Source organism: Dipteris shenzhenensis, chromosome 14 (genome assembly GCF_047967505.1).
Source record: "Dipteris shenzhenensis isolate YYH24624 ecotype China chromosome 14, Dip_SZ_1.0, whole genome shotgun sequence".
In the NCBI taxonomy this organism is placed as follows: domain Eukaryota; kingdom Viridiplantae; phylum Streptophyta; class Polypodiopsida; order Gleicheniales; family Dipteridaceae; genus Dipteris; species Dipteris shenzhenensis.
Window position 1 is genome coordinate 52,404,669 of NC_141609.1, and position 27,788 is coordinate 52,432,456.

The 27,788-nt window shown below is 45.9% G+C and overlaps 1 protein-coding gene across 1 annotated transcript in view; it reads left to right on the top strand.

Annotated features, from left to right (window-relative positions):
- The window catches only part of LOC147894808 (dynein regulatory complex subunit 7-like), a 589,338-nt gene that overhangs the window by 130,296 nt on the left and 431,254 nt on the right, over positions 1 to 27,788 (top strand). Inside the window, 1 exon segment of the mRNA XM_087385174.1 lies at positions 11,535 to 11,622. Coding sequence (XP_087241300.1) covers positions 11,535 to 11,622 — 88 coding nt within the window.

A 27,788-nucleotide genomic window follows, 5' to 3' on the forward strand; every position in this document is an offset into this window, starting at 1 on the left:
ACTTCCGTCCACCAGAAATGACGCCACGGCAATGCCTTTTTGTCGCTCACAAGTTTTCGCGTTGCTTTGAACCTCTAGCCTCCTATAGAGACGCCCCAAGCAACTGCCACATCCAATTCTCTACAAGACTCCAACAAGATCTAACAGCCCGAAACCTGTCACGTACAAGCCCACAAACTCACCTCCTCACCTGTGCCACCCCCGTTATTCCTCACCTTTCTTCACGCGATGACCATTGGATGGCAGTTGTCCTCTTCATCATTGAGCTCCTGCCCTGTCGACTAAAATCCTCCTGACGTCTGTTCAGTAGCCTCACAACCAGTGTTTCGGACTGATTTCAATTTCAATTGGATGTAGAGGAGTGCATTTGTCAGAGACTTGTGCTTCACAGTATTTTGCTCCTGTTTTTAATAGTCTTTGGAGAAAACTTCTCTTTTGGAGTTCAACCAAAATTGACCTTGTTTATAGGATGGTTGTTGTTAGCCAAGTCCTGTTGGCCATAGCATGGTTTGTTTGCTCTTGTTGGTTTCATTCTAGGGATTGCATCACTCAACTCAAAAGGCCTAAAAGGAATTTCATGTGGATGGGGCTAGATGGTTAGGTAGACACTAGAGATAGAGTGTCTTGGGAGACTTTGATTCTCCTTGCGTGAGAAGGGGCCTCAATATCATTGATCTAGACTTGTAGTGCTGCAGGTGGTGGTTTGCAAGGTCATGGTTAGAGGACTTTTTCCAGAATAGGAATCATGTAAAGATTTCTTACTTCATTGCATACAGTCTTGTTCTTCTTCCACGAGTATGGATTGTAGCAGGTGGATTTTCAATTCAGCTCATCTTAGGGTTTCTTCCTTCCCTGTTATGGCTTCCATCCTCAAAGCTTGGGGCAGCTTCAGGAGCAATCTTCGAAGAGTCCCCTCCTCCCCCCCTCTTTGAAAGAGATTGAAAGACAACCTATCATGTGAAATGGCAGCGTACTTGATGATCATAGCAAACGTCTCGGTACGTCTCGTTATATGTAGTGGTCTAGATGGGAGAGAGGTCTTGCTTCCTCTATGGGTTCTTGAAAGGATTTCAAAAATCTTATAGATGATAGTAAACCTCAGAAAGTGAGCCACCTCAGAGGAAGTGAAAGGAGAATAAAGAATATTGATGTAGCCATACTCATGGATTAGGTGATTACAGATGACTGGGCTCACCAGTGCTCTACTTGACTTGGGGATTACAAGGTCAAGTATCCCACTTCAAGTCATAGGACTATGACAAGGTTCAGATGGGGATGTCTTGGTTTTTATGTTCACTCTTGGGGCAGGTTGCCCAAATCCAGGGAGATGGATATCCTTTGTTAATATTGCTTTTCAGCATGGCAAGGTTGTGGGTCATGTGGAGCAATGTTTCTTGACTTTAGGTTTGTATCTCGACCCTAACCTAGATCGCATTCTCTTGGATTCATGGAGGATTTGGATATATGGAGGTGTCCCCATAAAGTACTTACAGTGGGACCTCAGGGATTGGGAGTAGATTGATGTAGGAAACCAAGAGAAGAGCCTTTCCTTCTTTCTCCACATGGTTAGTAATGCCAGGACATTTCAGCTCAGCCTTAAGGGCTAGAAGCCCTCATTGGAAGAATTTTAAGATTTGTGCTGATTTGTAGAAATCCTTTTGTAAGAGATTGTAGAAATCCCTCAAGAATAGAAAAATCACTCTTTTCTTTTAGATTTCTATTCACAAAGGGGTTGCAATGAACTTGTGGAGGTCCAAGTTCCGGGCAGCATCTACTCTCCCTCGTTGCCTTTCTATTGAGGAGTCCATTGAGCATTATCTATGGGATTGTAGATAGGCAAGGTATATCTGGAAGGATAGTTCTAGTCTTTTGAGCACTTTTGTTCCTTTTTCCTTCTTTATCACCTGGGGTTCAATGGCTTGGCTCTCTCTTTTAGGGCCTCAGGTCTTCTATAAGAGGCATGACTCTTCTTGAGATATTGCAATTCGACAACATTTAGTAGATTCATGCTCTGTTGATAATGTGCCACACATTCCTTATAACCTACACATGCCTCAGTTGATATTTTTGGGAGATACTGGCGAGCACTTTAGCATGGCATTTTTTGAGGTCTAGATGCATATAGGCTTTGGGTGGCTCCTAGATCCACCCTTTTCACACACATTGGCTAGTAGTTAGATAGATATTGTACACATTTTGATGGACATTTGGGTGAGCATGCAGGGTTCTTCTCGAGCAGCTTTTGCCAAGCGGACTGGTGTTCTCAGGGAGTGGAGTGGCTCCCATTCTTTTTGGAGTCTCCTGCAAGGTTGAGGTGTCATTGAAGCCTCAACTTTGGCATTTTTCTAGCCCTCTTTGATAACCAGGTCATTGCCCACTAAGGGTTTTTAAATTTCTCATGCTTTGCATGATATATTTCTGCGATGAGCTTCCTCTCGACATAATTTTTTCATATTTAATAGAAGTCTTTTCATTGAAAAAGAAAATGACACTGGCTTGTCTGCAATCCCAAATGCAATCCTAAACAAACTCATCAACAGCTAAACAGGACTGGGATTAGCTCAAAAAATGCTCCTCTTGATTCGATACAATCCCTCCATGGATAGAAAGCTAAAGAAAAGAAAGAAACTTCTCTATTTCTAAGGGAACTCCAGAGTCTTCTTCAAAAAGATCTTTAAATTTCCAAGGTGATTTAAAAGCTCTCCCAATAAGGAGCTTTGGAAGCTCTGCAATTTGATAATGATCTAAAACTTTTTGGCATCACTTATAGTAAAGCAAAGAGGAGATGACCCTTCTGCGATGTTGTTTGCTACAATCCACTCCCACTTGTTTGGTTCCCATTATACTTTATGAGGACATCCCCAAAAATCCAAAGCCTCCAAGTACCAAGTTGGAATCCTCCGGATGAGGGTCTACAGAAGAGATCGGCAAATCTTTGTCAGTCATGCTTAATCATTTTAACCATTGTGGGATCTGATCAACCTACCTCTAGACTGTACACTGAAGACCAAAGTTTCCTCTCCATTATCCTACAAGAGACCTATGACCTATAGAGGCATGCCTGTGCCTAAAACATCACCCATCCATATGATAAATCTATGTCGTCCCCTATAGAAGTCGACCCTCGAGGGATAGCTGCATCTATCTAAGCAACCCTCCTACCATTCCCTCTTAGGTAACTCACCAACTGAAGTTTGTGATCTTTAGGAAGATCCTTGAAAACCTTTCAGAAACCCAAAGAAGAAGCAAGAGCTCTCTCGCATCTACACCATTGCATACATCTCCAGGCATCAAGAGGTCTACCACTCTCATCCAAAATCAAATCATTTCACATAACGAACTGCCTACGAATTCATCTTGCAAAATGGGGAAAACCCTTTATGATGAATTCATAAAAGTCTACCAAGCTATGACAATAGCAGCATAAGAGGTAAAGGAGGCATCCTGATGTTTACAGAAGAAAAAGTCCATGGTGTGCTATCCATCCAATGACTGTCAAAAGAGATTGTAGACATAGAGTGAGAAGGATAACTTATTGGTTGCTTCAGTCAGGTGGTGGATCTAGACTTTGCTCAATCCATATGGAGGCCTTTCTATCTTGGCTTATAGCTTCATCATGGATTCAAAACTAGACAACGGTGGGTTCCAAGTGAAGGTGGCTTTGATTGAAGTGTCACGATCCAAAACTGTAGAAGAGACCTATTTCTAGATATGATTTGCAGCTCCAAATTGCTATCTTTAGGTGGTTTGTGCCCCGTTGTTGCAGCCAAGATTTGCATCTACCAGCCATCATCTTCATCAGCAGTAGTAGAACTCAAGAGAAAAAGTAAAAGCGGCCTAAACAGAGGCAAGAAAATAAAGCGGAAAGACTTGAAAGATGCAAGAAGCAAAGGAAGATGAATGCACGGCGATGTGACCTATCAAAAAACACAGAGAAGATGGACACATCGACACAAAAAAAGGCCAAATTATCTTAAAGTTCTACACTTTAGAACAAAAGCCACATCATCACACTTTATTTACCCCCTCTTTCCATCCAAGGTTCCAAGGTTTCCCAACCTTCCCAATAAACAAGCCTCTTCGACTTCACAGGAAAGAACCATTCTATGGGAGAGAAGCAAGAAGATTAAAGATACAAATTCAGTGGATTGACGTTGGAGAGCAGGATCGAGGAAAAAAGTTGTGTGTCAAAAGGATTGACATTAAACAAATAATAGGAAAGTGGATTTTGCATTGTTCTTTCCCAGGTAAAGCTTTTGCTTTACTGTTTTGGAAAAAACTATTTTCATGATGACGAGTCTAGAGAGAGAAACATTGGAAAGTAAGGAAAGGGTGAGGAAAGAATGGTAGTCGTTGAAGTGGATACATACGAGGAGTCTATGAATTTGAAAAAGGTAAACTGCGGCGGGGATTACGGAATCCCTTACTCGAAATTCACAAAATTGGAGAATTGAGCCCTTCATATAGTAATTCAATTGGAGTTTATTAATGAATCATTAGAAACTCTAGTTGAAGCGATGTCTAAGTTGTTATCCATATGAATTTGAGGTGTCTACCTCGTGACTTGGAGAAACCTCAAATATTTTTATTTTTATTTTTTTCAAAAAAAGTACTTCATTAAGTATAAATAAAAACCACAGAGCAAGCTCAAGTGTGGGAGTACATCATGTCAAGCATGAGAAAAAACAGCTTAGAATGAGCAAACAAAAATCCCAGGTGGCGGCTGAAAATGCCACCTCATCCCTGAAGAAGAGTCAGAGAAGAAAGGACAATCTTTCCAGACTCTGAGAAAAGCAACCCTCCTAGCAGTAGCAGTCTTGAAGCTTCCGTGTATGTTTGCCCAAATGGCCATCAAAGTGTGTATAGTATCTGCCCAGATACTGGCCATAGTCTGAGAAGGGTGAATCTGGGAGTCCTCCAAAGCCTCTGTACATCTGGCTCTCCAAATATGCCATGCTGTGATACTAGCCAGAATCTCCCAAGATGTGTCTATAGAAGCGTGGGGAGCTCTGAATGGAGTAAATGGAACATCTCGGAGGGATCATGACTCCACAAGATGTCATCAAACAAAGAAAGTTGTGTCTGTGTCATGTCCCTCGAAAAAAGCCTGTGGACCAGTGAGTGACAACCAAGCAACTGATCCCCAGGTCACGAAGAAGGGTGCTCTATGAAAAGTGCAAAGTATCCTAGCAACACCCTTCCAAACCATCCTCGCCTGAGTGCACTCCAAAGGCACTGCTGCAGTGACTCGACTGCTGAGTGGCATCGAGGACAAGTAGGGTCAGCCCCGAACCTAGATCTCTATAGGTTCACTGCAATCCCTCCACGAATAGTAAGCCAAATGAATAACGTGACTTTCCTATTCCTGAGGGATTTCCAAAGTCTCCTCCAAAAGTTTTTCTGCATCTCTGCAAAAATCTGAAAAGTATCCCAGTGAGGAGCTCTAGAGGGCCTCCAGCCTCTACAACTGAGCTGGAATCTCCTGGCATTTCTGACCGTGTAACGAAAGAAGGGAATGCTCTTCTCTCGGTGCCCTGCAACTATCCCACTTCCATTCCCCTAGATCCCACTGCAAGGATCTAATAGGGGAACCTCCATACAACCAAATCCTCCAAGATCCAATAGCCAGGAGAACGGGGTCTGGATCCAGATACCACTGTTAGTCTCTACCCATCTCCATGTATCCTGCAATCCTGACAGGCTGAAAAGGAGCCTCCAAAAGAATGTCCTCTGAAGATGTGTGGAGTCTGCCTCCTGCATGAACCTAAAAGACAAGGGTATCCCCATGTGCATCCCGCAAGGCTATAACCTGCAAAGGGATACCTATCCTTGAAAAAGCCCCCAACCAGGTGGACTCAGAAATAGGCAAATGATCTGTATCCATCCACTCCACTGGTATGGCTGCATCCTGGCTGCACTTCCTCTGAGGTGACTAACTGAACGAGCTCTCTGATCCTCTGGAACCATCCTGAAAGCTTTCCAAGCACCCACCGTAGATGCAGGTCCCAACTCCCATCTAGACCATTGCATATAATGTGACATGCCCAGTGATCTACCATGCTCATCTAGTATGCAATCATTCCACATGAGGGGCTGCCTGTCAATTTCTTCATGAGAGGAGGGTGGAACTCTCCGAACAGTACCCAAGTGAAACCAATATCATTACCCCAATCCGGGGTGTCATCATCGCAAATCCGAAAACCATTGGATTTATGCCAATTAATTTGTGCACCTGCAGCCGTGCAAAATAAATCCAAGGTTGTCCGGAAGGAAGTGAGTGTCCTGGGGGAGGCATCCAAATATGTGTCATCTGCCAACTCACTATCCAAGAGCTCTTCTTCCTGGTGGAGAGGAAGCCTCAGCCCATAAATATCAGCTTGAGATCTAAGGTAGATACTCATAGCTTCTGCCATAAACAGAAAAAGAAAAGGGGCAAGGGGACAACCCTGGCGGACTGATCTAGAGATCTGAAATCTGTCCCCTCTTACCCCCCCAATAAGCACCTGGCTATGGGCTGATCTGTAGAGAGAGGATACTTCTCTAATCCATGCATTTGAAAAACCAAAGCAAGATAGAGTACCCTCTAAAAAATCCCAATCTACTCTGTCGTAAGCTTTCTCAAAGTCCAAGAGTAGAATGGCCAACCTCTGGCGGCTCTGTATGGCCCATTCTGAGGCCTCCCAAAATGAGAAAATATTATCGAAAATAATTCTACCATGCACAAACCCTGTCTGCGTGTCATGAATCAAATCTGGAAGAAAAACTTGTTGCCGCAGACTGATCGCTTTTGCTAGAATCTTGTAAAAAGTGCCCAATAAAGTGATGGGTCTCCATTGTGACACTAGATTCCTATTACCCCCCTTTGGGATGAGATGAATGAGACCATCTGTAAGTGAGTCAGGCATCTCACCAGAGTCCCACACGCCCTGCAGGGGTGTAATGTGATCACCAATCTACTCCCAAAAAGTAATAAAAAAAGAAGGGGTAAGTCCATCCGAACCTGGACACTTGCCCTTGTGAAGGGCAAGTAATGCAGTCCTGAATTCTTCATTGTTGAAAGGTGCATCAAGAGAAACAAACATCTCATCCTTCACCAATACTGGGATACACTGCCAAATAACCTCTCTGGCATCATCTATGGCCTGTGTGCCCGGATCTACAGTAAGAAGGGATGCAAAAAAATCTGAAGCTACACGTATGACAGCATCAGGATCTGCTGACTGTAACACCCCGTGTGAGTCAACAAGTTGCGAGACACTATCTCTACTATGTTTGGGCCCATGAGCAGAGAAAAAGTATTTGTTGACCCTGCCATCCATCTGAATCTAAAAGGATTCCCGTGCATGAAAGGCATACTCTGCTCTCTAATCCAACAATGTCTGTATATGAGCCCTTGCTGTAGCAAGGCGCTCCTGAATCCAAGCATTTGTGGGTTTCTTCTGCTCTTCCCTCTGAAGGGACACTAATTGTTGGCATATACCAATCTCACATCTGAGAATCTCACGTCTCTTGGAATCAGCGACTGTATGATAATAGTCACTAATTCCGGATAAGGCTGTGGCTACTTGAGATGGGCGAGCAACTCCATTTTGTATGTGAGAAACCCAAATCTATAAAATATCCTCCGTGAGGCTCTCCTCTGCATAAAAAGCATCTGGAATCCTGACACTGGCAGAACATCCTCTTCAATGAGGCTCAAGAATCTGCAACACCACTGGAAAATGATCTGAAGTGGAAACCCCAATAGAAATGCATGCAGATGCGCCTCTGTCAAGTGCCCAATCATCTACATAAAATTTGTCAATACGTACATGGATGGGCATGTGTTTTCTCCTGTTCGACCAAGAGTACAGAAGTGACTATGGCATAACATGAAAGGCATCATCAAACCAAGTGTCCTTGCCACTGTATTGAAAGAGAAAGGCATCCCAAGCTGCCCTCTCCAAAGAATGAATTCCACCTTGTCTGCCTCTCTTTTTGTCTGATGGCAACTCAACCATGTTGAAATCACCACCAATGATCCAAGAATCTGCAATGGGGGCCCAAGAGAGTAGCTCCTTCCAAAAGGAGACCCGCTCCCCTCTGTTGTTGGGGGCATAAAGATTGAGAAGACCAAACTTACGCCCTCCAATCAAAACAATGATCCATTGAGCTCTAGCGGGGGAGATAACACCATGACCAGCAACCAAGGGGAGAATAGAAGGAGAGACCAAAATGCAAGTACCTCCCCTTGTGCCCATAGCAGGCGACCAGAAGGTATGTCCTGAAAGCAGTTTGTCAGACTTAGAGCAATCATTGGCATCCAACTTGTGTTCCTGGATAATAAGGATATCAATAGCACCTCCAGTGACACCTAGATGAAGCTGATTCCGGATCAGCTACCTACGGTGACGGTGTGGAACTCCGCCTAGGCCTTGTATGTTCCAGCTGACTATCCTCATCGACAGGAGGATGCTCGATGGAAAGGCTTACCCGACCTAGTAGAGGAGACCAGCTTCCCCTGGGCGAAACACTCCTGCTGTGGGCAAGAAACTCAACAGGTGAAAGGATCCCCACACCTGCTGAGGGGGAGGTCCTATCAAAAGGAATCCCAATGACCGGGACCCTTAAGGTGGAGGGGCAAACTCATCATCATCCATGAAAGTCGCTGAATCTGCCAGTGCCAAAAAAGAGTTCCTGAGAAGCAAGTCTTGGGGAGTGCGAAGAAGACCTGCACTTGTGGAAGATGGAGGAGAAGAACCTGCCAGGCCTCTATCAGCAGAACTGGAGCTGGGGGCTGAGGAGGCTTGTGGCTGGGTTGAAGAGGAACCTGGAGTCCTCATCTGTGCATACACTCCCTCAGTCGTCCTGACTATGGCAGGAACAATCTGTGGGGAAGAAGTATCAGTAGCCCCCTTGTGATCAGAAGCCAAAGTGACAGGGGCTGGTGCATCTAAAGGCCCCTCCTGATGTGGAACTGTAGTGTCTACGGCTATAGCAACATCCACCTCTAAAGTTTGGATGGTGTCTGTTTGAACCGGATCAAAAGTCTCCTCCTGAGGTAAGGGTGCCGCTCTGATCGCTCTCCATCATGGTACTGGGTGTGCTGCAGGCTCTGGGCACCTTGCTGCCCCTGGTGGTCCTAGGGTGCATGGCAGGGAGGTACTTGAGGACAAGCGCATAGAGCTTATCAAGGTTCATACAGATAATAACCCTGTAGATATGCTGACGAAGAGTCTACCTAGTCAGCGGTTTGAGTATTGTCGTATATTGATGGGCATTGGAAAGTATGCTCCTTGGTTGTTCTCCCTTAAAGGCACATTGTCCTTTAAGTGGGAGGTTGTGGGGGTTAAAGGTTGTGGAGGTAATTGTGCCTTTACCCCGGTTATGTACAATACTCAAATACATATATAAATGAATGAAAAAAAAAGATCTACCCCGACTGCACCTCCCTAGCGCCTTGTACCACGCACTCCAGGACCACCAGGAGCAGCCGCACCAAAAGACCTCTTGGGTCTTTTTCTCTTCCTTGGGCAATCTCTAGCAAAGTGCCCAAGGGTCCTGCAAATCCTGCACTGGTCCTGTCTACCTGCAATCTCGACTCTCTGTCGAAAGAGAGAACCATCTAGACGTTGAAGCATGATGTGGTCATCTGAGAGGTTAGAGTCAGAGACAATGACCCTCAGTCGAGGCACCCCGTCCACTCTGACTGCCTCTGCCGAGGAAGAAGGCATGCCAAGAAGGGGGGGGATCTCAGTGACCACTCCAAATGTGGCTTCGAAAGTGGCAAGAAGTCGATGGTAGACCTGAGGAAGACCAGGAAATCTAATGAACAGTGATGTGACCTGACTGTCCTCCTCGACCGGATTGAAGCCCAAGGTATAGGGTAAAAGAAAGATCCTCCTCAAACCCAAAGCCAGAGGATTATCTTTGAGAACAAGGGATGTGGACTCGTGGGAGTCGAAAACCACTTGGAAGAATCCACGTCCCAAAAGTCGAATATCCCTGAGGTGTGGGGCGAGATCTCTTGGTAATGCCGCCAGTATCCAATCTCTAGCCTGTGATCTGGAAGGGTGTGACCCAAAGATGCAGGCGAAAAGTGATGTGGAGCCTTCTAGTTCCACATCTTTCTTGAGCTGCTGCAACTCGTCTTCTGAAAAAATGACGGTTCTCGCGGCCGATGGAAGTGGACGAAGATTGGCTGAGTGGGGATCCATTCGCCAATCAATGTGAAAGGGCCGATTCAAACACTGAAAAAGATCCGTCCATGAAACTGCTGCCCAGGACGCCCTGGAACACGGGCGCAAGAAGAAGGAGAACATGAGAGGGAAGGAGAGAGAGGAAGAGGAGGAAAGGAGTCGGGGGGGCTGCGGGGGGGTAGAAGGAGGTAGGCTGCGGGGGGAGGCAAAGGGGAGCTGGTGGGTTAGGAAGGGAGGGGGCGGGGAGGGAGAGGGAGGGAGGGGGAGAGGGAGGGGCGGGTTAGGAAGGGAGGGAGAGGGCTGGCGGGGAGGGAGAGGGTGGGCGGGGGAGAGGAAGGGAGGGGGCTGGTTAGGAAGGGTGGGGTGAAGGAGGGGGCGGGGGGGGAGGGGGGTGGCGGGGAGGGCAGGGGCAGCAGGCGGGGGGGGAGAGGGGAGCGGGCGGGGGAAAAGGAGGGGGCGAAGGAGAGGGAGGGAGGGGGCGGGGGGGGAGGAGAGGGGTGGGGAGGGCAGGGGCAGCAGGCGGGGGGGGAGAGGGGAGCAGGCGGAGGTGAAGGAGGGGGCGGGGGAGAGGGAGGGAGGGGGCAGGGGGGGAAGGAGGGGGGCAGGGAAGGCAGGGGCAGCAGGCGGGGGGGAGAGGGGAGCGGGTAGCAGGCGGGTGGGGGAGGGAGGACCAAGGGGAGCCGGGTGGAAAGAGGGGCAGCAGGCGGGTGGGGGAGGGGCAGAAAGGGAGGGGAGAGGGCAGCGAGGAGGGGGAGGGAGAGGGCAGCGAGGGGGGGGCTAGCGAGGAGGAGGGGGAGGGAGGGGCTGACAGAGGGGGCAGCAGAGCTTCACGGGGAGGAGCAGCAGCTTGAATGGAGGACCAAAAAATCCGACTTTTTTTAACCCATTCCTATGTGAGTTGAATCCTGAGATAGAGACTACTCTATTGATTGTTACATCCTTCAGATCTTACCTAATGATATGTTATAATATCCATAATATATGAGGATCTCTTTTTCGGGAGAAAACATTAATGGTCATGATAGTGTGATAAAAAAGTATTGGCTAGGAATCCATGTCAAATTAAAAGAATGGCAAGCTTCCTTTATTGATTAGTATTCTTTTCTATGAACATTTAAAGGCTTATACTAGAATGGAATCAATGAATTCAACTTTCAGGCAACCTTTTTATTGACTATGGGGTAGATCTATTTGCTAGAGATTTTAACTATGTTAAATCAAGAAAAAAGAGCCTCTTTTCCAAATGGATCTAACAAAATGTACACACTTTATAATATTAACCTACTAAATGAATGTATGAGTACATCAAGGATTTTCACAAATTAGTATCATATTTTCTCGTCTTCTCATTTTTAGGCTGTACATATTTGGAGGGCGAAACGAAGAGAACAAGCTTTTGAATGACGTTTATTATCTTGATCTAAAAACAATGACCTGGTTTCAAGTTGGGTTTGTCGTTTTTATACACTTTGTTTTTTACTGTCCAACCAAATAATATATTCTAGCTTATATTCATGCAAGATCATTATTTCCAAGCAAAGCACATTTCTTTATGTATTGTTTTGGTGCATTTAATTCCTTATTCCCTAACAAATTTTTTGAACTTAAAAAGGGTTTAAACTATAGAACTTGATTTTAAAAGGGGAAAAAAGTAGAACTGTGTATAATGATGCCTTCTATAGTAGAACAATATCTGTTTTTCTCTTTATGTTTTGGGTAGGTGTTTGTTTGTACCATAGAATAGATAGGCTAACTTACATGCATTTGGATATCCTTTGAGATTTTCCCATGATTGACTGTTAGCCCTTATCAAATCTTTGAGGAAAGGATTTATCTTATTCCGTTATCAGAGAGAAAGAAGCTAGAATATGGAATTTAATATTGTTTTCCCCTTTCTTTGGTTGGAGCAGAAAAGAACAACCACCAAAAATCTTGCTATGGTGGCACAATCTCAATTGTGATCTAAGAAACCTTCCTTTCGTAAACTAGTTCAGCCAGACCCTGTCGTTCTGGGTGGATTTCTGATACTGCAAGTAGGTGTTCTTCTTGATCTTCTTGTTGGCATAGTTCCACCATGTTGACCGCTAAGGAGCCTAGGGCTCCCATCCAATCCAAAATGACAGCTTCCTCGTCTTCTTGATCAGCCCGATCCAACAAGTAGGTCAAACTTTCAAATTCTTCTAGGGTTGTCTCCTCATTCATATCTTGGTCACCACCCCTGTGCTAGTCCCCACAGGCCCAATGCTCCTCTTCGACTCCGGCTTGTTCTTCAAAATCCTCCTCTCCTAGTTCTATTGGTATGTGCCTTGCCTGCCCTGTGACCATATCTATTTCGAGGGATGTCGATCCCAGGGGCAATCGAACTTCATCAGTTTACCAATTCTGAATGGCTTTTGAAGACCGCAACCATGGCCTACCAAGAAGTAGAGGGTAAGTTTGTTCATTTTCGGTCATATCAAGGACAACAAAATTGGAGAGAAAAGTTACTCCGCCAATCTTCATGTGAACACCTTTGACTGCACCCATTGGTTTTACTCTGCGTTGATCAGCCATGCGTACCTGAAAGTGAACATCACTTGTCAACTTCAACCCTAGTTTTTGGAGTGTACCTTTCGGTATAATGTTCACAGCCACCCCACCATCGAGGAAGACGTCCTTCAGCTCCACTCCATGGATCTCCACGGTGAGCTTGGGACTTAGTTCACAAGTGAGGGCAGCGTAGGCAAAGAAGTGGTCCGGTGTAGACCCATGCTGAGCCGGTAATGTCTCTGGTGTTGGCCCACTCAGAGTAGATCCCTTGTGTCGACCTCCTGGGAGGCGATTCAGAAATGTAATAGTCTGATGCTTGATTTGGGGGGACAATAGACAAAGTTGTCGTAGAGTGAGGTTGGGTTTGAAACTCATAAGATCTTCAAACAGGGAGTAGTGGTGGACACTAGCATTAGCCTTCTGCAACCTCATCCTCCTAGCCTCTGGCCGACGGTCGAAGCTTACACGAGGATGTGGATGTAGGTCTGAACTGTGTCGTTGTCTTCAGTGGTTTCTCTTTCATCACTCCTTTCCCTTTTTCGTGGGCAGGACTAGGTCTTGTCCCCATAGCCCTTTCTCTGTTGAGTGCTGTTGGGGACAAAGTGGGAGGACCTACTCGTGCCTCCTTATCCCGGTACTGTTCGAGGGTTGTCACTTCTGTTGCAAACCTCACAGTTCTGGACTTGCGGGATGGAAGCTGAGGTGTGCTACCTTCATCTTCAGAACTTGTTTGAAGATCTCTCGTGACACCCTTTACCACCTCCTGATACCTCAAAGGCATAGAGTGATCACCCGAGGATGAGGCACTTCCAGAGTTAGTGGTTGACCTTAATGGATGTGCGCCCTTCGAGTTTGTTTCTGAATCACTATCAGAAGCCAGCATGGGTGGTCTATTCCTGGGCGTACTGTGTATCTGGGAGGAGAAGAATGACCTCGGTGGGGGAACACTTGTCGAACTCATTGGTGCTAAGGTCTCCAGTGCTGACTCTGAGTCACCCTTACATTTGTCACCTTTTGTATGTGACCGTGTCACAGCGCCCAACACTGCGCCAATCAAATGGGGACTGTTGCCCTCCCCCGCCACTACTACATCAATCATATTCACTTGGGATGCAGGTTCCACTCTTCTATTGGGACAATCTCTAGTGTAGTGGTCGTTTGTGTTGCACTGTGTACAAGAGGGTCCCCCGAACGGCTGTGTACAATCATCTTGGTAGTGGCCGTACTCGCCACATCTGTAACACATGATGGGTCTTCTAAAGTTTGTACCTCTGCCCGCACCTCCACGTCCACCTTGGAAACCACCCCTTCGACCGCGTTGATAAGAGGGTCCATAGCCACCTCCTGACATAGGTGGTTGGTACGGGGCATAGTATGGCTGGAATTGGGGGCAGGAGCTTGGAGCAAAGGGGGAGTCGGAAGCAATGGAGGTGGCATGACAGGAGGAGGAGGTGGCTCAGATATTCGTGCAAGAGGGGGAGCAGGAGATCCTTCTGCTGGGCCAGAAGTTATGGGTACCGTTCTGTTGACTGCAGCAACTAGAGGTTCCCCCGAGGTATACTCTGGAAGAAGCTTCCTTAATCCTTTGAGGTACCTACACTCAGAGGCATCATGTCCATGGATCTCACAAAATGTACAAAATGAGGTAGAAGTAGGTACCTTTCGCTTGGAGGGGCACTCCCAGTAACCATGGTTAGAACCCTTGCATTCTATGCACCAAAGGCCACTTCGAATTTGGGCCTCAAAGGACGATTGGCCATCCACCTTTATTCTATCTTTCAGGCCTTCTTTGATTTCTTCTAACTCCTTGTTGAGTTGCTACCATGCGGATGATCCCTCCTCTCTTGGGAGTTGGGTGGTCGTATTCGTTGATGAGGCAAAGCTTAAATGTGACCGTTCCATCTTGACATCTTCTTTTAGGAAGTCTTGAAGTGAGGCATGTTTAGGGAGTTTATCCACCATCCTTATAGCAATGGAAGGGGGTAATGCTTTCAAAAACCATCCCTTCATGACAGCATCATTAGGTGGCACAGACATCTTTGCCGCCAAGACCCTCATCCTTGTGTACATCTCAGAGATGCTTTCTCCAGGCTTCATGGTGTCAGTGGATAACTCTTGGACAATCATGTGTTCAAATTTTTCCAACTTGAAAGTACGTAAGAATTCCTCCCTTAGGTCTGTCCACGTCTGGAAGTGGTCCGGAGGAAATTGATTGTACCATACATCCGCGGCATCCTCCAATGACGAGGGAAAGATGTGAAGGAACGCATGCTCATTCTCCACACCTTTAGCTCTACATGTTGTGAGGAACTTCCTCACATGAGCTGGTGGCCTTTGAACTTTTGAGTCTTCACGTGAACCTTGTTGAGTAGCTCAAGAAGTCTAATTCTGTCTGGAGGACTGAGAACGGCCATCCCCACCCGAGAGGTTGGAGAAGATGCAAGAGTTGAAGGGAGTCCCGATGGGGCTGTAATGAGTGTTGGTGTTCCCAAGGAGGAGACCACCCCGACAACTCCTCCTGTGGAGGACCACAATGGGGAAGTCACTACTGATGTAGTCATAGAGGAAGTGTACCCAGATGGTAGTGCGTAAGTGGGGGGTCTCGGTGTTGCAGAGGGAAAGGGTGAGAACATGGAAGATGTGGGGGTGAAAGAGGATGCGAGAGCATTTGGGAAAGAGAGGGACGGAGTTGAAGTCATGGATGAGTAGGCAGAAGGGAAGGAAGGAGGTGGTGGAAAAGGCAACACCGGTGTGGATGGAAAGAGAGATGAAACCATCATGGCAGGAGCAAAAGCATCCCCCAATGGGATAGATGTAGAAGAAGGATTAGCTAGGAGCCCAGAGCTATGCATAACAGATGAGGTAGCAGCTTGTCCACAAGAGGTCGAGGTGGGAGTAGATGGAGTCACCACTCCGGTAGAAGAGGTGGTTGATGAAGACATCGTTGCAGGAGGAGGAGAGGGGCTGCCTTGACCTTGATGAGTCCTTGAGGAGCCCTCGTCCTTAGTACCCTCTTCTTTCACCTGTTCTCCGCTTTGCACTTCTTCTATGGAGTCCGGATCAGACCACCAGGGTTCCTGTTGATCCAAGTCAATGAGAGTGTCGATGAAGTTACTTGCTCTGGCTACTGCTCCAATGGGCTCACTTTGTGCTCGAGTTGAGGACTTCGCAAACTTACGTCGCACGTAATGCTTCTTGTACCTAGTTTGGTCTGTCGGAAGTCTTTTCTCCACTCTCCTCAAGTACCTCCTAGTTCTCTCACTAGCTCCTTCAAATGTTTCAGAACTACTCGGCATAAGACCTCTCTCTAGGACCCTAGATCACCACTTCACTCGTGCTACTCAATACCAGCAGTGTCCCACCGTGATCGCCATAAACTGTTTGAGGGGAGGGGTTCCTATCCTTCCGGAGGTGTTACCGGAGGCCAAAGGCCACTGGCATGAGAAGCATGAGTTTTGCAATGCTCTAATGCAATGGATCGCACAGAGCGCACCGTGCAGTAGTGTGCGAGTGTCGTATGCTATACTGCAGTGAACGACGACGTACGAGTGCACCGTACGAGTGCACTATGCTAAATGACAATCACCGATGAACTCCACAACATAAGCAAAATAAGAAAATCCTACACTGGTGAACAATCCCCATATCGGGAAGAGACAAGAGAGATGAGAAAGTGACCGAGTTGGCCAAAGTACATATCACTGGACGTGTCCCCAGGTCACAAGTCGCAAGTCACAAGAATACACAGGTCTATCCCCATAGTAGATAGAGGGTACACACAAGTCTCTCCACATTCTCTCCTTGGCGAGCTCGTAGCTCTAGCCTCTATCTCTCCTCACTCCCCTCTCTTTTGCTCCAGTGCCGAATGCCGAATGCCTTTCTCTCTCTCTCCCCTCTCCTTCATCCTCATCCCCTACCTTGGAGGGTCCCTTCTTCGCTGAGAATCTCCCCTCTTTCTTCCCATTGGTCATCCTCTTATCTCCTTAGCTGTTGAGGATAGCCGTTGCGCCGCTGGCTCTCTTGATGGCTACGGCGACTTCCTGACTCCCTGACTCGCCAGCCTGATGGTGTAAATTCTCCATGTGCAGATGAGCTGGATCACCGCACCACTGCACCACTGTATCACTGAACCACTGTGTAAATGTAAATACTCCTGATTGCTCCATGTGCTAAGCTCACTCTCCATGTGCGCAGCTCTTCCTGAGATCACTTTGGACATGATACTCCTGGTCGACCTATGGTTGACATGTGTCGACCTGTGGTTGACATGTGTCGCTACATGATTGCCTTGGATAGTACTCCTAGATGATGAACCCGTGTGATCGCGTGGCTAACTTGTGTTGACACATGGTCAACATGTGGTCAACAGATGTCGTCATGTGGTCAACGCCTGTCGACAGGTGGTCATCGTGTGATAAGGTAACAACATCTGATAAAAAAGTCCTTCCAAGGCTCTTGTCCTGGCATAAGTCCTCTCACGACGACCTTGCAGAGTAAAGCTCTGCACTGTAGATCTGGGTCAATGATATTCAAATCCCTTCTCTTGTAGAGCAAAACGCGGTCTTAATCACATCCTTCTCAAATATCCTTATAAGGTGATAGCTCATTCTCAAATCGATCTTATGACCAGACTGCTTTGTTCTTCTTCGATTCAGGCGCAAGAGCCAATTTAATATTGCCAAAGTTGGCATGAAATTTGGGCATAAAGGCAGAAGAGATGGGGCCACTATGTGACACATATATGGCTTGCCCAGGGCAGAGTGAGTCCAATTACACCAATCATTGGGAAGCTCTGCATGCACATTTAGAGCTACATGGACATTGAGGAGTTCTACATTATGCCACTGAATGGGTGTGATGTTTTGCTGGGTATACCTTGGCACCACAAGAAGGGAGCACTTTTGAATGCCAGAAATAAAACTTTGACTTTGACTCACCAAGGGAAGACTTAGTTTTTGGATGCTAAACTGAAGGGAGAATCTATTCCAGTTGTATCGGCTTCGGCCATTTCAACAAATGTAATGAAAAAGCATCTTTCTGTATACTTGGTTTTTGCAATTGAAAAAATAGCCAACAGAAGAAAACTCTGACAGTTTCCTTTTTCCATTTCACGAATGTTTTTCTGACTTCCTACCACAGGAATTACCTCCAGAACGCCCTGAGGACCATGGCATAGACGTAATTCTAGGTAGTAGCCCACCAAACAATCCTCCTTATAGGGTTAGTGCAGCCCAGTAGGAGGAAATAATGAATCAAGTAAAGGATCTCCTGGAGAAGGGGTTAATTCAGCCCATCTCTTCTCCCTATTGTTCCCCAGTCTAAAGAAGGATGGCTCTTGGAGGATGTGCATACATTATAGGGCTCTGAATAAGATAACTATTAAGAACAAATTCCCGATACCCAAGATTGATGATATCTTGGATAGGTTAGAGGTGTTAGGAAATGGAGTCAATTTGAGTGACTTTTAGTGTGTTTTATAGTACTATACTACTTTATATCCTAGAGTGCCACGTGTCACTATGGGACTTATCCCATATACATTTGACCCTTAGAGTGTATGTGCCTATCCTATAAAGGCATTGTCCTTTCATTGTTATAATCGTCAAGCCTTATGCCTTTCTTGATCATGTAAGTACTTTGCTTGGTTGTATATTTCTTTCATTATTTCATTTCCTTTATGCTTTTCTAGTCTTGCTTTTCCTTTCTAGTTGGTGATCTTGTTACCAAATATATTCTTGAGGCGTGCCCCAATCTCCGTTGCCTTGGATTTGAAGTTGATGTGATGAATCAATGAATCATGTGTGTCGAGTCAATAAAGGTCCTCTGCCTTGGATAGTCCTCCTAAAATGATGTATTTTCTTTATATTTTTGGTGTGTAGCTCCATATTCCTCATTAGTCTTTGGAGCCAGGTGGGGATGTACTGTGGGAGCCATGTATTTTTTTGGCTTTGATAGGTCTATTTGTTGGTGCATTGGTCTCCTAGACCTCTGAGTTGATCATGCATCCATGCATGATGAGCCTCTGAGCCATGCTAGATGAGATTTCTATGTTATGCTCACTAGCCTCTGAGCCATACTCACTTGCCTCTGAGATTGTGTGGGAGCCATGTCTAGCTCCCCGGCATGCACAATTTTAATGACCATCATTGTCATGTTCTGTTCTTGGTTCCATTCCAGTAGTCCCTCACCTTTCCTCCATGGGGGGTGTTAGGAAATAGCAAAAATTCAATCTTTAGTTCAACAACTCTCCAATTTGAAGTGTTGCCCGGATGACGAGGACAAAATGGCTATCTTGATGACAAGTATGGAAGGGATTTCTCGCTTTGAGAATGCTCTTGAAGTACTTTGCATTGCATCGACTACATTCGAAGATATGGTGTCTCTTTTGCTTGAAAAGGATCGCCGCAACAAAGAATCTCCATCCTATTCAGTGGATACTACACAGGCTCTTGCCTCCACCAATAAATGGAGACCTAGGCCATCGACTCCACCAGCACGAGAAAAGACATTCAAGCCATTTAAGTGCACTTACTGCAACAAGCTCGATCATACGGAGGATAGGTGTTACCAGAAGCTTGCTCAACAACAATCGAAGGATCATGCTAGTTGGGTGGCATCTGCCACTAGTGATGATGCAGACAAAGATGACCCGCCGACAAAGGATCATGCTCTTACAGTCTATCTCCCGCATCTAGAGGATGATGGAGATCATGATTTTTTTTCTAAAGCATAATATATTTGGGTACTCTGCCCTTGGGGTATTTCCCAAAAATGAATGTAACAAATCATGTGTGTTGGAGTCAATAAAGGTCCTCTGCCTTGGATAGTTCTCCTAAAACGATGTATTTCCTTTATATTTTGGGTCTGTGGCTCCATGTTCCTCATTAGTCTTTGGAGCCAGCTGGGGATGTACTGTGGGAGCTATGTATTTTTTTGGCTTTGATAGGTCTATTTGTTGGTGCATTGGTCTCCTACACCTCTAAGTTGATCATGCATCTATGCATGATGAGCCTCTACTAGATGAGATTTCTATGTTATGCTCACTAGCCTCTGAGCCATGCTCACTTGCCTTGGAGATTGTGCGGGAGCCATGTCTAGCTCTAGACTGGCATGCATAGTTTTGATGACCATCATTGTCATGTTCTGTTCTTGGTTCCATTCCAGTAGTCCCTCACCTTTCCTCCATGGGAGGGTGTTAGGAAATGGAGTCAATTCGAGTGACTTTTAGTGTGTTCTAGAGTAGTACTTCATATCCTAGAGTGCCACGTGTCACTATGGGACTTATCTCATATACATTTGACACTTAGAGTGTGTATGCCTATCCTATAAAGGCATTGTACTTTCATTGTTATAATCATCAAGCCTTATGCCTTTCTTGATCATGTAAGTACTTTGCTTGGTTGTATATTTCTTTCAATATTTCATTTCCTTTATGCTTTTCTAGTCTTGCTTTTCCTTTCCTTTCCATTCCATTCCATGTCTTGCATCTTCAAGAGGGTTCTGCAATGTTTAGCTGGATAGATTTGAAGAGTGGCTACTACCATCAGATCAAGATACAACCAGAGGATGTGCACAAGACAGCTTTTAGGACCACATTTGGCTTGTATGACTTTCTTGTGATGCCATTTGGGTTGACAAATGCACCTACCACCTTCAATCAGATGATGAATAATAATGCTTTGTACACAATGCTTGCATGCTTTGTACTTGCCTTTTGATGAGAACTTCACTGTAAGTGCTTGAGTTTGATCTTCTACCTTCCTTAAATTCTTCTTTCTCTCTTCTTCTTGTAGAGCATTGATAATACTCTCTAGTGCTGGTTGGGGAAGATTCTTCAAAGTAGGCACAACATAGTTAAAGTCCTGGGGCACAACATTGGGCAAAGTAGGCACAACATTCTTCAAAGTAGGAACAACATTCTTCAAGAGTACAGCCATTGCATCATCTTCAATGAGATTGGAGAGTTAATTGAGGCCAATTGTGTCATAAGACTCCTCATAGTGTTGACATGAGCTGCAACAGAGTCTCCATTCATCTTAAGTTCAAAGAACTTAATCTTCAAAGTTAATTTAGAGTTATGAGAGCTAGCACCAAATAGCACATCTAACTTATGCCAATCCTCATAAGGAGATTCTAAATCAGAAGTATGATGCACATAATCATCTCTAAAACCTAATGTAATAATTGCATAGGCTTTCTCTAGCCTTTTAGCATCTTACTGGCTGGTGTTGTTGAAGTAGAGTCACTTGCCTTCTCCTTTCCTTTGGTAGTGGTGGATTCACCCGGCTTGACTAAATCCCACAAATTCTCCTTCATAAACAAAAAATTAATTTTTATTTGCCAAGTATAGAAGCCTTAGCCTTTGAATTTGTCTATTTTAAAGGTAGCCATGAGAGAGTCATACCTTTATGATTAGGCAGTGTCTTCTCTCTTACAAATGGCTATAAATATCAACCATAAAAGTGCATATTACAAGTAATGAAATCAGAGAATCCTAGTCTTTTTGCATCAGCATAATAATATGGCTTTTTCTTCACACACTAGTGCGAGGAGCAAGCAGGAGGTGCCATCAGTGTCACGGATGGTGCGTGTCGCAAGTGCTGGTCGATGGTGTCAATGATGTGTGAGCGATACAAGTGCAAGAGTGATGTGAGCAAGAGAAAGACTAAAGCAGAACAAAATCACAAGAGCCAACCCTCGACATGAATAGAACTCCAGCCACATGACACAAAGCTGTTGTACCACGTGAAGGGAGAGGAGGGGAGGAGAACACAATGGGAAGAGATGTTAAAGGAGTGAGCAGAGATGGGAAGAAGGATAGTTCATCAGAAGAAATTAATCATGCACTAATCCTACACTCATGAGAGTTACACCAAATGGCTGATACACCAGGGAAGATACATGCTAGGCGAGCTCTTGACTCTAGCCTCTCTCTCTCACTCACGTCCTTTGCGCCTCTAGGAGAGAAGGGGAGGAGAACACAACGAGAAGAGATGCTAGAGGAGCGAGGAACACAACGAGAAGAGATGTTAGAGGAGCATGTAGAGACACACTTTTTTTTTTTTTGGTAATATCCTGTGCAGTATATTTATATGCTCATAAATTTACATGATGGGAGGTCTCTGAAATGGAGAATATCCCAAAGATCAGAAACATAAAAAGAAAAGCTCTATGCAAGAAGCATCCATATCACCCTTATGGCAAGCATCATATAAGGATTGCCACAATGAGGCTCAGAAAGATTCATATGACTCACACACACACACACACACTCATGCCCTCTCTCTCTCTCTCTCACACACACACACACACTCATGCCCTCTGCGCCTTTGCTGGAATGCGCCTCCGCCGTTGGAATGCCCCCATCCTCCTCCTTTGCCCCTCTTTGCCTTCCCCTCATTGGCTCCTCCTTGGTGGGCATCCCCTTCTCTCCTTATTGTTGCCTTCTCTCCTTATTGTTGATTGTCTTCCTGTCTCCTTAGCCGTTCCACTGCTTCTTCCCTTGATGGCTTCTACAACTCCCTAACCTCCTCCAAGTCAAGGAGTAAAGTGCTCCTTGTGTACTCTTGTCTATTCCATGTGCACTTGACACTCGTTGGTGGCAGCGAGGGGTGGTGCACCACTTGTGCTTCTTAACTTCTAGACTGCTTTTCATGTGCACCAACCTGTGCACCACCTACGCTCTCTTAATTACTACAGTCCAGTGCACCAATACTTCACTCTGACCAAGGGTGGATGACAGAGGGCAGCAGATCATCTTTGACCAAGGTCGATCCAAGCTTGGCATGCCCAGTCCTGTACTCCTCTAGTCATGTCCAAGTCATGTACCACTCCAGTCTCGTACATAGTCTAACCAAGGTTTGACTACAATGTGACCAAGGCCTATCCATCCATAGTGTGACCAAGGTCTGACTACAGTGTGACCTAAAGGCACATGGTGGAGAGGGAGAGAGAGAGTGGGTAGATACTCAAAGAGAGACATAATGAAATGGAAATAAAATGACGAGCAATGAACCAAAATGAAAGTACTCACATGTAGACCAAAGAGCTTGTAAGCTTGATACTTGATTGATGTGACAAGTAACAAGTACAGCTCTTATAAAGAGCACACGTACACATATGAATACCAATGGATATGGGATAACTCCCAATGTGACACGTGGCATCCATAGAACACACTAGACTAAAACTCACAATAGAACTCACTAGTACACACTCAACTTGACTCCATTTCCTAACACCCCCCCATGGAGGAAAGGTGAGTGACTACTGGAATGGAACCAAGAACATGACAATGACGGTCATCGAGCTGTGCAAGGACAGTCTAGAACTAGACATGGCTCCCATGCTAACTCAGAGACAAGTGAGCATGGCTCAGAGGCTAGTGAGCATGGTATAGACTCAGAGGCTCAACTAGCATGGCTCAGAGGCTCATCATGCGTGGATGTATGACCAACTCAAAGGTCTAGGAGACCAATGCACCAACATCCTGGAACTCACATGCCAGGTCTGATAAATAGACCAATCAAAGCCAATAAATGGCTGCCACAGTACATCCCCCTTTTGGCTCCAGGGACTAATGAGGGACATGGAGCCATACACCATAGAAAACCCATACATCATTTTAGGACGACTATCCAAGGCAGAGAACCTCTATTGACCCAACACACACCATTTATTTCATTCATTTTTTGAGAAATAACCTAGAGCAGAGTACCCAAATATTACTAACCATTATCTATCACTTTAGAGAGTGATAGATCATGCAACAGAATAGATAAAGCTTGTAGATCAGGTCGAGTAGATGTGATGTAAAGATTCTTGAGCTTGGCTTTGATCTCCGTGGCTTAGGTCAAGATGATGAAGCAATTTGTTATCCAACCTCACACCAATAAGGGCTATTGCTTTCTCTTGTGCTGGTGCGACTTCTCCACGAGGACAAGGCTCCATGGTATCAACCTGAGGTAGCAAATCCAGTAGGCTGAAAAGAATAACTAGCAAATGGAGGAGCTGGTCTAAGGCTCTTAAAATCGTGGGTACCAATGAATCGGGTGCACATGCAAATCGGGACCAAAGTGAGGGCAGCTCAGCTTAGGAGCTCATGCACAATTGGAGCGGCAAGAAGGGATGGAACTAGAAGAGATGGAATTAGCAGCAGGTGTGAGCGCGCATCTCAAGGGTAGAAGCATGCTGGTACGGACAAGTTGTACGGGTAGATAACGCGGGAAGTTGGAAAGTCCGTACATGTAGGTATGGTGTGATACGCGATGGCAGGAGCAGTAGCAATCCTGAGTGTTGGTACGGACTTGTACGGCCTGTTGTACGGTGCGGATGCAGTACAGAAATAGTCCGTACAGCTTGTATGGCTCGCTGTACGGGCTAATGGGCAGCTGATGGCGAGGCTAATGGGACGGCTGATGGTGAGACATAAGTCTGGGCTGAAGGGGTACCTGATGGCAAGGCATTTCGAGGCAATGAGCAGAAAAAAATGGCATGGCAATTGATGTAGATCAGCTCCAACAGCTCCCAAAGGTGATGGTGAGGTTAAGGGAAGGGAGCTCTACCTTGGAGGAGACGGTAGCTTCCATTTGCGGTCTTCTCTCATCCTCTAGGTAGAGCAAGAAGAAGGGGAAGATAGGAAGGGAGGCTCTGATACCACATGAAGGCACATGGTGGAGAGGGAGAGAGAGAGAGGGTAGGCTAGGGAGAGAGATAGTGATACTCAAAGAGAGACATAATGAAATGACAAGAGCAATGAACCAAAATGAAATTACTCACACGTAGACCAAAGAGCTTGTAGGATTGATACTTGATTGATGTGACAAGTGACAAGTATAGCCCTTATACAGAGCACACACACACATATGAATACCAATGCATATGGGATAACTCCCAATGTGACACGTGGCATCCATATGACACACTAGACTAGAACTCACACTATAACTCACTAGAACACACTAAACTGACTTAACTTGATTTTATCTCCTCACATGACCCTATCCATCCTTGACAAGTCACTCCAGTGATTGAGATGTGAACAAGATGTGACCCAAGTGTGACCAAGGTCTAACCATCCTTGGCACGTTGCTCCGGTGACCAAGATGTGAACAAGGTGTGACCCAGGTATGAACGAGTTGTGACCCTGGTGTGACTCTTGGTGACTCGTGGTGACCGAGGTCCAGTAAAGTACAACACACCATTCCTCTTTGTCTCAACCTACAATAGGCCTCCAGGCTCCATCCTATAAAACCTATAGCAGAGAGAGCTCCTTTTTGTGAGAATTGCCCCAACCAGCAGTTTGGGGTCCAAGGACTACGTAATCCTTCCCACCAAGAGGTGGGGATCACTACGTCAATCTCTGTTATCTGTGTACCTGCCCCCCTCAAATGTGAGAGCATGCGTCCTAGTCTCTGTATTCCTGAGGAGATGTCTCCAAGCACTGAAGGCTTTGGCCGGGCCACTGTCTCGCGTCCAAGCAGCAATGTGTATTTTTGGCGCCCCTCCGAGTCTCAGATCTATGGGTTCAAAATAATCGATTGCCTATCGAACTCCTCCCTACAACCAAAAAAGGGATGTCCCTATTGAGTCCCCCCGCCAGCTACGCCATTGCAACACCTTAAAAAGGCTCCTCGTAAGAGGAGAGCCCTTCCCTGTGAGGGGGGCCGGTGAAAAACTCCACCTATGGGAGTGCCACTTTTGCGAGGTGTTCATGAGAAGTCCCCACTGGAGGAGGAGCTTCCAATGCTCTGCTCCTGGGGTGAGATTGCAAACCACCAGATTGCCCAAAAGGGCTCTGCTTTGCATCTCCCAATCGATGATGCCTAAACCACGTTCGTGTGGTATGATCATTGTTTACCATGCCACTCAAGCTCTGGTATTCCACATGCCATCCGATCCTTCCCAAAGGAGGTTGTGCACCAACTGTCTCAGCTACCCCATGCATCCCTGGTGGAAGCACCAGTAGTAGGAGTCTATATATTAGGCCATGGGGCAAGAAGGGCCTGGTTGACTACCAGTGCTCTGCCTGCTAAAGAGGGTTTGGGCGAGCTCTCTATGTCTAATGATCTCATGGATGAAGCAGCCATGCATCTCTGATATGGGTAGGAGAGGAAGTTGGAGAGGGAACGAAACCATCTCTAAATAGACAGTAATCTCTAATAATGACCTTGAATCTCACCGTAATTGGGCACTTGAAATTGAAATGCTCCTCTGACTTGATCTCATGGCAACCACATAGGTGGTGCATATGCAGCTCTCCCAAGGTACGCCCTTAGCCCGTCCACTGTCAATATGAAGTATGTGCAATGAAACACGGAATTGTCTAATCGATATCCTCAACATATGTGGGAGGTGGAGCTAAGTGTATCTTGGTGGATCAATAAATCCCTCCTCTAAAATCCATAAATAGTGGTCCGTGTAGAAGCTAACCTTCACTGCAAGTTCTTCGCGTGCCAACCAGGTCGTGAATGTGTGTAGGTATAGGAGATCCTCACGAATGACCTAGTTGACCTTGTGATATGTGAGCGGGATTGAAGGAGCCTCAATGCTATACTAGTAAGGAGGTAATCTATTCATGTTGAGTCCCAAAATTCATACTAGCTGCGTGTGTGTGCGCATACCAACATCCTTAGCCTCTAAGGCCATGGAGGAAGATAGGGCCAGCTATGATAGTCTAAGTCATCCTAACGTTGAAGAGACATACACCCTAGCCCGAAAAAGGTATGGGACAACCTAAAAGGTTGCATCAAGCTACAGTGGAGACGCACCGAACTCAGCTAGAACAATATGATGTGGAATGGATTCCTTGTTGCAAATCAGTCGCGCGATAATAAGAGAACCTAGAGTCGCTCTACTCGAGCCCAATTTGCCTTTGATAAATCAGGGCCCCAACACGGGATGCCATACATACTTGTTGGGTGGGCCAAGGAATAGAAAAGAAGAGACTTGGGAGGATCCTGAAGTGGGAGTGGAAGCACTACCGCTTTAGTCCAGCAAGTGTGGCATGTCCCTTGCTCAGTCAGCCTGCATTGCCGATTGCATTGCCAAAGAAGAGAACACCCAAGTACGTGTACAATGAAATGACCTCCATTGGTAGCGTGAACTGCTCTCTATGCATGGCTTCTCGGGTTGTGTAGAAGATCATAACTTTGGTCTTCCCAAGGTTGATCTTCAAGTCGTGTGACTCAAAAGGTGTGCAATGCATCCAAATGTCCCTATAGGCCCTCCGCTAAGGACGGGAGCAAAACCACGACATTTGCAAATAAGAGGATCCAAATTAGGGTGCTAGCAACAAGAGAGCAACCGCCCCCCCACTTTTCCCATGAAAGTCTCAAGCTCATCCATGTAGAGGACAAACAAGGTAGGCAATAATGGACAACCTTGTTTGACTCCAATATTGCTCAGGATCTCCTCTGTCCATCTTGTTCTTATCAATCATGCTGAAATCCATCCTATCCCTCAGCCTTGAGCCCTTGCATCTCTGCAAATTAGCTGACCTCTATATCGAGCACTGATGCATATATCTTTTTTCTTCACAAAAAAAAAAGACTTTCATTAATATGAACAAAACCCGCAACAAGAGCAAGCTCAGAGCGCATATAAGCGCATATACATCATGCAATGCATGAGAAAAAGCAGTCCTCAAGAAGAGGTGAAAAACAACCAAGGTTGAGGTTGAAAGTGCCATCTCAACCCTACAGTAGACTTAGAGAAAAAGGGGGAGTGTCTCCAGTCTCTGCAAAATATAACCCTCCTAGAAGAAACTGCCCTAAGAAGGGCCCTACATGCTCTCCTAGATGGTCATCAATGTGTGTACAGTATCTGTCCATATACTGACCAAGGTATGAAAAGGGTGAACCTGGGATCCATCCAATGCCTCTGTGCATCTGGCTCTCCAAATATGTCATGCTGCAATCTCGCCAGTATCTCCCAAGAAGAGGCATGCACAACTCTAAAAGGTGAGATGGGAACATCATCCAGAGAGCATGGCTCAACTAAGTGGTATCGAATCGGTAAGGCGGAAGATGAATCATGTCTCTCATAAAAGACTTGAGGTCCTGAAAGAGAGAGCCAAGCAAG